Here is an 11,272-nt window from a genome sequence, read left to right on the forward strand (position 1 = left end):
GCTTCGGTCACCAGAGCAGGAGTCATCGCCATGGGAGGAGGTGGTGCAGGCTCCTCTAGCCTGGAAACCACCACAGGGGCCACCGGCCCACCTCATGCAACCTCCATCGTACGTCGACCTCACCATGGACGACGACGAGGACGGTGGCATGTGAGGGCGACGGTGGCATCCAAGGCGACAACGGCGGCGGCAGCTAATTTTTTTTTTAAGTTTTCTTAGTTTACTTATGTTTGAATGTGTGCCAAGGACTAGTTTGAACAGTTTTAAATTTATGTTATTGGCGCACATTTATGTGCGTGTTTTAAAATGTGTGGCCGTGTTTTTTTTAATGTGCGTTTGCGACGCCGGCAAGTTGCGATGTGGCCGCGCGTTGAAGGCACCTACAGTCGGAGAGACAAAAATGGACACGGATTGCCATTTTGCCGTCCCAAACGAACGAAATTCGGATAAAATGGATGTCCGTTTGGGTCGACAGTTAAAATTGGCCTTACCTCCCGTGTGAAATAATAATAATAATAATACACACACGCTTGGAAGCACGTACGCACTTGGTCACTTGCATGTATTGAGGGCACGTACAATTGTTGACAAAACAGTTTTATCTTAATTCTTGCATGTAATTTAAAAAGACAAAAGCTATGTCTACAATAGGTTATATCTTGGTCTTATCTTAGTTATTCCTTAAAATATGATGAGAAAAATGTGCCAAGAGATCATCTCTTAAATAAGAGAAGACAAACATATTCTTATGAATTTTTTTTCCTACATCTCAACATTTATTCTACATGACACTCTTAAAATAGGATCATTGTACATGCCCTGGCAAAACAGAGCCAAGGAAAAAAATAAGGTAGGAGAGCGACATGGACGCAAGGGCTCGAGGACAAAGCACTCCCACCCTTTCCGTCCTAAGGCGCAGGAAACTCTCGTACCTCGGCATGACAATTTGGACTCCCACAACCGGTGACCTAGGGACCCACCCAACCCCGGTGTTGCATCAATCTGCTTCTTCTCCCACCATCTTTTCTTGCAAGCAACGGAAAAAACAGCAGAGCAGGTGAGGTGAAATGTTGCCAACTTGCCATGCTGGTCGTGGCGAGGGAATCCGAACGTTTGACAAGTGAACAGCGAGATGACTCGAGATTGATTTGATGCCTGCCCGGTGGGGCGCAGGCATTGGTGAGCCCACTGACGCCTCAAACCTCCTTTGGCTAGCAGCAGAGAAAGCAGGGGCGAGTGGTCAGCTGAAATTGCATTTGCAGTTGTTCAATCCCCTCCAGCTGGTTATACGTTGATTGAGGGCTAATTCTTACTACTCCAACTGATGCAAATGATTGAAGCCACGCCCTATTTTGTACACGATTGATAGCAATATGATGCCCATTATTCATCAGTAATGAAAACCGGCATCTTGTGTCACACCATTTGCTTCCTGGCTTTGATCTGCACCTCACGCGGGCGGAACAGATCCAGGCCTTTTTAGCCGCAAACTTATGCTGATTTTATCCACCATCTCACATGCCATGCTACAGAATATATACATATCGGTGTCCTTACGGCGGCGTCTTGACATTCCTCGGCAAGTGGGCGCAAAGCCAGCATTGGCACATTGCATGGCCAGAAACGAAATACGACGATGATTTCCGCTCCTCGCATCGCATGTGGACAAAGCATATACAGAAATCGCATGAAACAGATCGGAGAGAGCGACCTCTGAAACGCGGCAGATTAACCTCATTTGCCATTCCATGATGCCTGTTTAGCCATGCAAAGCAGCTGCACCACCAGCAGTCCTAGCCACTTGATCTATCCCCTCGCATAACTAAACCACTAGACGATTTTCCGTGTGGATTTGACGAGAGAGAGACAAGAGAATGGTATATCTGCTAGCCGGGAAACGTCGAGGTCGTCCGTCAATCTGTCGCTTCGTACGAAACCGGCCAGGCAAAGTGATTCTGCATTGTGTGGCGACAGCATGCATTAGCTTTCCGTTTAGGTTGACATGCAACATGCTCTCCCATTTAGCCTTGCACCGGAGGCGGAGGGGACACCATAATCATCTGGCGATGCATGCATGATAATAAATAGAGATCTTGCTAATGACAAAAACCTCGGAGCACCATGCATGTACAATGCACATGGCCGGTTTAATTTGGAGACTAGACGACGATCGAGGCAACTTGGCAGGGACGGGAGAGCACTTGCTTAAGTGAAACCAGCCGGCCTTGCTTTGCGTTGCGTCGCATCGTCCGCACCGAAGGGTTTGTCCAGGAACGGTGCAGCAACGCGGCATGGGCGCTAACATCCGTCCATGGATCAACAGGAACGTCACCGCGCATGAATCTTGTGGCCAAAAACATCTTTATTTTCCTTGTGGAGAAGACAATCATGAGAGTTTTGAAACATGCCGCCAGCACGACATGAGTCATCCAAGTACTGGAAGAGTTGATCGTGTCTTGTACTATTGTCGACCTTGCATTATTAGGGCCTTTTGATTCGCAGAAATCTCAAACGCAGGAATAAGAAAAATACAAATTGAAGTGGCATGGCCACTTGAATTCTATTCCTATGGAATAGCAAACCATAGGAATTTAAACCAGAGAGCGTTTGATTGAACCATAGAGTGTTAATTCCTTTGAATGACCAATGACCAATGTAGAAAAAAAAAATTGTAATCCTTCAGAAAATCCTATAAAATTCCTTTGAATAAAAGTAACCTTAGGCGGGAGATAGCACTCCCCTGCCTCTTGTCAGTGTTCATTTGTATATCTGGTCTTCATTCGTCTGTGCTCGCCTGGCCTGCCTCTGCTTTGATGTGGTCTTCGTTTATCTATGTCAGTGTATCTACAGGTTGAATCCTTCTGACGCTTCTCTTCAGCAACGACTTTTGTTGTTCTGATGTCTACAACAACAAGGTTTGCCCGGCTTTTATGGGGAAGAGATTTCTGGTGTTCGTTGTACTGTCTTGACAAGTTAATAGTTGATGAATAGATCGCAAGTCTAACATATCTTTTTCTTTACCTTGGTTGGTGGCGCCCCAGCTAACAATCCAGATAAAGTGGAAGCAAACTACGGGCTGGATCCGTCGGCCGCCGAACCAACTATGCATGCCATGAGAGATCGGCATAGGACGAGTCGAGGGCACTACAAGGAAGGAAGCCGAGGTCACACGAGGCGACCTCCGCCGCGCAATCCGTCTCCTCTCTCCACCCACCTTAGCAACCTCATCCACTCGGATCCATCAGCTCGCCCTGTTCAGGAGTGCCAGTGCCCCCCGTCTGCTGATCAATCCACGCCGGCTTGTCTTCTGCTGCAGTCAACTCCCCGTCGTGTCACTTGTCACTCGCCCTCACCACTGCAGGTCCAGGGACATTCCCTCGGCTTCCTGTGCAGACACCAAATCTGAATAATGCCGACCGCATTACACATGTCACTGGTGTGAATGAATTTTTTTTCCAGCAGGCAAAACTTATACATCAACATGTAGGAACAAGCATCCTGAAGATCCATCTAGAAATTGCTGTTGCTAAGCATAAAAAAACAAACCAAAATAAAATAAACGGCAATGGCAACAAGACTGTGTATTGTGTCCACGCGCCCAATCTGAACCTGTTACATATCCTTCTTTTAATGGTCAGCAACGCGTGAAGCTGAGTTCAGCGTCGAATTTGGCACACAGAAAATTTGTGCCCGGTGGCCAAAACGGCCAGTGCTGCCGAGATGTGTCTCTGTCGATTGAAGCTTGCGGAGGCTCACTTTGTCTTCTTGTCCTCCGTGCTCGTCTCAGCCTTGGCCTCGATCTGTTGGGCAGCCGCTGCTCCTTCCAAAGTTTGGGGTGCTGCTGGTTCGTCTTCCCCTCCAAAGCCAAACTCGTTGACACGCTTCTTGTCAACTGGGTATACCCACCTCTGGTAGAGGTATATCAAGAAGATAACATCTGCGCAGCAACAGGAAATGGTCAGTTAGCAGCCTAAAGACTCGATGAAATGTCCACTGCTATCAGCAATGATACTAGTTCATCTTACCATCTCTGAAAACCGAGAGACGATGCAACCACGGCATCTTAATCACAAATGCAAACAGATCATCAATTATAGTGTTGAGGAACTTGTAGGTCATTTGTCTCCATGGCATGTGAGCAACGGACTTCAGCTTGTAGTTGATAAATAATTGTGGGCACATCATAATGAAACCTGAAAAATGTAACGATGTATACACATAAGTTCCATTGCTAATCATATATACTTACCCGGGTGATCCCCGCCACTTCTATTTATCTTAGCACATGCAGCTATGCCACCTAAACATGCAACCATGCATTGGAATAGGACCATCTCAACATGCTACCATACATGTGAAAACCATTTACACTGCTTACATTCCATCAATATTTTACATCTATATACAATAATCAAATATTTGTGTCCCAACTTCATCAGAATATATAGCAACCAATTTCCGCAACAACATGTGGGGTATCATCTAATTTGCCTAGTGAATCGTGCAAAATACGTGAAACAGTGTTGAAGGAATTACTTACCAAACATGTAAACACAACTTGTGAGGGAAGAGAGTATCCACGAGTACCAGCTCTTGTGTTTATCATACTTGAGTGAATAGATAGCAAAACCAGCCATAAGGACTAGAAGGACATATGTAAGATACTTCATCGCAAGCGCATCATACTCCTTGGTCTTATTCTGTGCATATGACTCACGATCCCGGAATCTCAACATGGGAATCTTTCCACTTCTGTCAATCTGGACTCAAGTGAAGAGAAATTGTTCCAAGTAAGAGAGAAAAACTAGTGAGAAAATGCAACAGATTTGTATATCATCAAGCTTTATGAGGAAAGAATAACTCATAAATTAGACCTCACAGTAGAGAATACACTGCTTTGGTAATATCTGTATACCATCAAAGTCAAGGAACAGTGATGGCTTAGTCCTGACTTAGCTGACACAAGGTCATGATTCTGGATCATCAACACATGGGTTTTAATAAATGCACCTAAGCAAATGCACAAAACAAGCGCTAACCCAGTATTGCAAATTTGCCACTGAATGATGAGAAAGAAATTCCAAGTGAATAGGTAGTGCTCCCTCTGACTCAAAATATCAAAAAGTGTCTTATATTTTGAGACGGGGGGGGGGGGGGGGGGCATAATTGGTTTCTTCATACATTGACCCATGAGCTTGATTATTTCAATCCTGTGTCTAGCGCTTTACCCAGTGTTTAAAGTATTTACTTTTCAGGTGAAGACAACTAGGATCAAGTAGTTCCATTTAGTGCATATTGCATGTCAAGCATGCCGGCTCTGTTTGTATGCTTTTGTATAAGATACTAACAGAACCAAAGAATACAATCATCATAATAGGCTTACCTCAACATGCATCGCTTTTCCTATCTTCCAGAATTCAATGCACACACCAACTCCAGAGCTAGCAAGAATCATCCATGATGTATCATTGTCAAGCAGGTACAGAAATATAATCAGCTGACAAATGAAGTTCAGAACAACAGATTTCGCTGAAAGACCTTCCATGGACTTGTTTTTATTCCAGAACTGGATATCTGATCAATGTGAAACATCATAAACATATATGAGTTATTGTTGGATTATACTCATTTTTATGGTATTAAATAAACCATGCTGTGCACGTACCATTCTTGAAAGCCAGGAAATCGAACAGAGAGTGGAACAGAGATACAATCATGGTCAATCCCAGTAGATATGGATTTCCTTCAAGGAAAACCCTCTGCAAAAGCAGTCCAAGGTCAGTGAAAACCTGTAACAAGCAAATCTGACTAACACAGCAGGCATATAACAGAATCAACCATTTCCAAGGAACTTGAATTAAAAGTGCATATACTTGGCATCTCACAAAAGAAAGGGTGTAAGGGACTTAGGGACATCACTACCACACAGAACAAAATAGAGTCCAAAAAAAGGGCAGGAGTCTGAATGGGCACAGTTGAAAACTTCCATATACCTTGAGCTCATCAGCCTCGCCTTCAAGCATACTTCCGTAACTACGATGAACTTGGAAAGACTGCTCAATCTGTAGAAATAATTGCCACTTGGTCATGCTGATAGGACTAACTTCAAGGTTCAAGGTCAGTTCCTTCACAGTCTTGTTGAGTGCTGTCAATTTGTCCCTCAACAGCCAAAATTCATTGAAGAATACAGTTGGATAGTAGCTGTTTGTAGTTGGATCCACATTCAAATCTGTATATATATGGTCAAGGAAACACCAATCCTTCCCTCACTGTGAGAAAATGCCAATCTTAACAAGATATATTTTAAACGATACATTAGGTTCACCAGAAGTTGGCTACGTGCAACGTCATCTTCAAGTCTAAAAAATTGATTCAAGTATAAGAATAACATAGCAGTATGCAACACGTGTGTTGGTAGAAAATTCATAGGAAAAAGAAGATAAAAAAGATAATATCACACTATAATTGTTACAGTTGAAGGATACATGGAGCAACATTTGGAGGAATGTTGTTTTGGGGATACCTGTGAAATAAAAATGGTCAAATATCAATTGAAAATTTTGTAGGACAGATGAACAACAACGAAGAACTAAAAGCCGTGAAACTAGAAAGAAACAATTGTGCAGTTGTTACATGGTTAATATGAAGCTGAGATGAGAGAATCCACATATATCAAAATTAACAAAAAGGATCTAAAATCATTAAAAAAAAGGGCAGCCCGGTGCATGTAGCTCCCGCTTGCGCCGGGTCATGAGAAGGGTCCGACCACTTTGGGTCTATAGTACGCAGCCTTTCCCTACATTTCTGCAAGAGGCTGTTTCCAGGACTTGAACCCGTGACCTCATGGTCACAAGGCGACAGCTTTACCGCTGCGCCAAGGCTCTATCGGCAGTTTCAGAAGAATCTTAAACACAAACGATCGCATGGTATAGCAGTGCCGGTTTGTGATTAGCATCCACTGGAAAATAGTTTTCAGCATGCAGATTGCGAGTGTATGCCCTTACGGTTAAAAAAAGTCTACAAAGTCAAACTTCTTTATAATTGACCAAATCTATAGAAAAATGTGCTAATATGCACAACCACGACATCAACTATATATAGTATGATAATATGTTTTATGACGAATCTAATTAAACTAACTTTATGTTGTCGATGTTGATATATTTTTCTCTATAGATAGACTTGGTCAAACCTAAAGAAGTTTGACTTTGGACAAAGCTAGAACTTCAAATAATTTGGAACGGAGGGGGTACTTCATGATATTTAGAAAGGAAAGTAAAAGATATTAATCACGCCAATGCGATTACAATTCAAAATGAATAAATAATAGTTCCAGGCATATACAAGTGGAAATGTAAAATATAGTTTGATCTTGTGCATACCGTGTGAAGTCATCAACAAGATTTATTGTCACATTTGGTTTCCAATAAGAAATATATTCAACTGGGCCCTCCTCTTTGTCTTCGGACTCTTTGTTCTCCTGCAGAAATCAAATGCTGTCTTCTGTTAATTGCTTTTTCATGGGAGATATTCTGTGTTTGCTGGAGATAATCTATACTAGAAATTTCTAGTGCATACTGTCCCAACAATAAAGAATCAAGTTAATGACCTTAGGGGGTAGCTTTTCCTCGGACTCATCCGAATCTCCAAGCAAGCTCTTCTTGTGACCAGCTTTTGATTTCCGCAAGTATGCCACAATAGCTAAATAGGTATAATGCAGTGAGCATTTCATAAAAACATGCAATCAATAAAAAGGACGGTTGAGATGAACAGGAAACTTACGATGTGTCCTTCCAAATGCAGATTTTTGCTCATATTCAGGATCGGTAGGGTCCACAGGGTAACCCGAACGGGAAAAATAAACATGAGCATACAAAGAGCCATTGTGCTTGAGAGCCTATGGCAAGATCCATCGACACAAAATTAGACAATCCAACAAAATATAACCATAACATAATCTGTAAATTGCAGAAAATATTATTCTACCTCCGTTGGATAGTATGTCAGTGTGTGTGTTCTGGTACTGGTAGGTGTCCAGACTGCATATGGTATGTTTGTTTCATGCCAGATGAGTGCATCCTCATTACCAAAGTCGCTAAATTTATCATTCTCCGATAAATACATCCACATATCCTGCAGCAACATAATCATCATCGATTTGTGTTTCAGGAAAACGCAAAATGGGCAAGACTTCAAGACTAGTGCTTCATGCATGCACCGTGCTACCTCCAAACTGTCATAAAATTTGGGTGGCACTACTGAGGAATTTAATAAATCCAGTAACGTCTTTCTGCTTGATTGGTCCCATAATTTCCTAAAAATGCCAAACACGTAAATTTGGCAAGATAACAAATCGGGCCAAATTTACGGCGGGGGGGGTTGACTTCAACTTATAATTTACTGAAAACAGGTACTACATAGAAACATTTGTAATATTCAATTATCTTAATATGTAGACCTGTATAAGACATTACCACATGCCACTGAATCGTCGATTTGACAAAAAAATGGATTTACACCTCCTCGATCAAATATTTGGAGCAATATGATACACCAAGTTATAAGGTCGGTGTGCACCGCATAAACACCAAAAAATAACTTCCCACCAAAAATAAAAAAAGTGACAATGTACCAAATAAATTGTACAGTTGGCTTTATCTCGAGGAATACCTAGTTCAGACAACCTCAACAAAGTCTACATGAAAAACCCATAAAGAAACGTTATCCAAGCATAGTGTGATGTTTTCAGCTTCATTAAGGACACACGGTACATTGCATACTATGACATCCTAAGCTTCATCGTGGACAAACATTTCAAAGAACAACAGATAAAGTGTTTAAATATCAATCAACTTCACAACTCACTAAGGTGAACCAGCTACACCGCATAATCCAAACTTGTCGAGATCTTTGGCGTATCTTCTCTTTTTCCTTGTATACTCTACTAGTTCCCAACAACCAAGAACGCCCTTGGCCTCCTGAGAGGAGATCATAAAGCATCCAACTAACATGCGTGCCTTTCTTTTCACAGTACATCAAACCGCGATGCTGTGGAGCACCACTATCTCCGTGATCTGCTTGTTTTAGAACAAAGGTGGCCTACTTGTTCGACAGCCTCCAACAGGCACACAAACAACAGGTGTCTTCGCATAAAACAAACTAAATCAGCTCCCCAATTATAATAATCAGCACAAATACACCATCTGATATATTAAGAAAAAGAAAAGTTCGAGATCACAGTAAAAAAAACTGCTGAGATCGCTGCACAATTTTCACCCCGGAGCAAGCAGAACCCAACAGCACTGCATGAGGGCGGAGCCCCCCGCCTTTACTGACCCAATAATAAACCGCTCTAAAACCGCCATAGAAACCTAACACGCCTCCTCTAACCAAAATCGAGGTTCCTGGGCTTGGGAGGGCGTTCTCACCATTGGCTCTCCCTTCTGAAAGAGGTTGGACATGAGCAACCCCGGCTCCGTGGGGGCGCGCTTGGGGCCGAAGAACTTGGACGCGAAGTACCAGAACACCGCCATCCGCACGATGCCGGCGAGGCTCTGGCCCAGGCCGCCTCCCTGCCGCCCAGCCGCGGCCTGCCCCTGCGGCTGCGCCGCAACGGCGGCGGCAGCCGGCTGCGACATGGCCGCCGGCGAGTTAGATCGGGGCGAGGAGGGGGTAGGAAGCCGCCGAGATGCGATGGGAACAAGAGTTCTTTTTGGAGGAGCTCTGTGTGATTGATTCTCCGGGGATTTAAGCGGGGGGGTGTGGTTTTACGATAAATTTATAGGTTTCTTTTGCAGATACGTATGTAAGTTGTTGAAAAATTGAGCCTGGAGTCCCTGCTCGTGGGGACGCCGGACTGCTTTGGTTTCGCTGCTTTCAGATACGTAATTTCTGGGAACTTCGGGGGTGCAGGCGGTGAAACGGTAGATGATGCTGGGATTTGCGCAACGAGGCTAGTTGCCGTCTTTAAAGGAGGCAAAATTGTTAGGTGCACCCGAGTCAAGGAATCAGCAGGATTTTTTCTGTTTTGACGATTGATGAAGTGCGTCTAGGTAGATCCGTTTGAACGTTAACGAGGGAGTACAACTTAGACACAACGCACACGCACGCACTCACTGCATGAACAAAAGAGACTCAAGATTGTTGGATTCACCGCAGGTACATCGCTATCGACGTGAATGTCGTCTCCACCAAAACATTAATCTGCATTAACGGGATATGCATGATTGAACCTAGAGCTTAATCTAGTTTTATCCTCCAACAATTCCAGAAGAATCACACGTTCTAGATGATCGGAGATTATGTGCATATGGTCATGCTTTTTACTAAAACTAACGAAATGAGCCTACATACTTCGCTTCTATGATTGCAAATACAAAAGGTCGGTCAGGGACTCATTCTCGTTGTATTTACTATTCAACTCAAGGTCAGTCAAAAGGCCCAAATTTTCGTAAAGCCACAATAAAAGAGCACATATGTTATATTCTTGCTCATTATCGTCTCTAGATCTTAAAAAAATCCCACTAAAAATGTAACCCACCTCATAAAACAAGACAATTATACGAAAGAAAACTTACCCCAACCATGACCAGTGATGTCGCGGCTCAATCCCGCCACTGCCTCTGATTTCTCCTCTAATCCAGTTGATCCCTATGTCGCTAGGAAGGGGTACCCGAGAGGCGATCCATGTCTAGCCATCATTGCCCTCACACGATTCTTATGTTGTCATTGTCATCGGTGATGCTACAATGTCGACGAGCCGTCAATCTCGACAGTGCGGCTCCCTCCCAGCAATGTTGTGCCTTCCGATGATGTCTCGATGGTGCAGCGAGAGATTGATAGAGGAGACGCCATCTCCAATGACTTCCTACGACGTGGTGGTTGGCGGTGGATGGGTCTGGCACGGTTGCGGTCGAATTATCTGGCAAAGATAAAGTCACTCTCTAGATGGGTTTGAGAGAAGGTCGTCGGCTAAGCTTTGACGTGGTGTCAATGGATGAAGGCATAGACTGTGCTTGGTTTTATTATCTAACCAACCAATGGTGTTTCTTCTTCTTCTTACGGTCGATCGTGGGCAATCAACAAGATGGTAGCCTCAGATGGTGGTGTGCCAACCCAAGCGGTGGAGGCGACAGCCTTCACATATGACGATTTCTCCTTCAGCGCGAGCAGTGCATGGGCTCGTTCAACGTGGGAGGTTGGCTCACAATGCACTGTGGGAGCAAGTGTTCGCCGGCAACAAAGTTGGATGACAACATCGCCATCAACAAAA

General features: G+C 43.7%; 1 protein-coding gene across 1 annotated transcript; it reads right to left on the minus strand.

Annotated features, from left to right (window-relative positions):
* Positions 1 to 3,434: 3,434 nt before the first annotated feature.
* On the minus strand, positions 3,435 to 9,747 carry LOC123045539 (CLPTM1-like membrane protein cnrB). The gene is made up of 12 exons (XM_044468622.1): positions 9,429 to 9,747; positions 7,987 to 8,133; positions 7,783 to 7,897; positions 7,610 to 7,701; positions 7,383 to 7,480; positions 6,486 to 6,523; positions 5,994 to 6,229; positions 5,666 to 5,759; positions 5,384 to 5,574; positions 4,541 to 4,760; positions 4,026 to 4,193; positions 3,435 to 3,937 (listed from the first exon to the last, which is right to left on the minus strand). Exons 1-12 carry the CDS (start codon positions 9,636 to 9,638, stop codon positions 3,753 to 3,755), a joined length of 1,794 nt encoding a protein of 597 aa, XP_044324557.1. The 5' UTR covers positions 9,639 to 9,747; the 3' UTR covers positions 3,435 to 3,752.
* Positions 9,748 to 11,272: the final 1,525 nt, after the last annotated feature.

Source organism: Triticum aestivum, chromosome 2B, assembly GCF_018294505.1.
Source record: "Triticum aestivum cultivar Chinese Spring chromosome 2B, IWGSC CS RefSeq v2.1, whole genome shotgun sequence".
Lineage (NCBI taxonomy): Eukaryota > Viridiplantae > Streptophyta > Magnoliopsida > Poales > Poaceae > Triticum > Triticum aestivum.

Coding starts and splice junctions, on each gene's coding strand:
- LOC123045539 (XM_044468622.1), bottom strand. CDS start 9,638: ATGTCGCAGCCGGCTGCCGCCGCCGTTGCGGCGCAGCCGCAGGGGCAG. Junction 7,702..7,782: donor TGCATTTGGAAGGACACATC/GTAAGTTTCCTG, acceptor ATACCTATTTAG/CTATTGTGGCATACTTGCGG. Junction 4,194..4,540: donor AAGTTGTGTTTACATGTTTG/GTAAGTAATTCC, acceptor TACATTTTTCAG/GTTTCATTATGATGTGCCCA.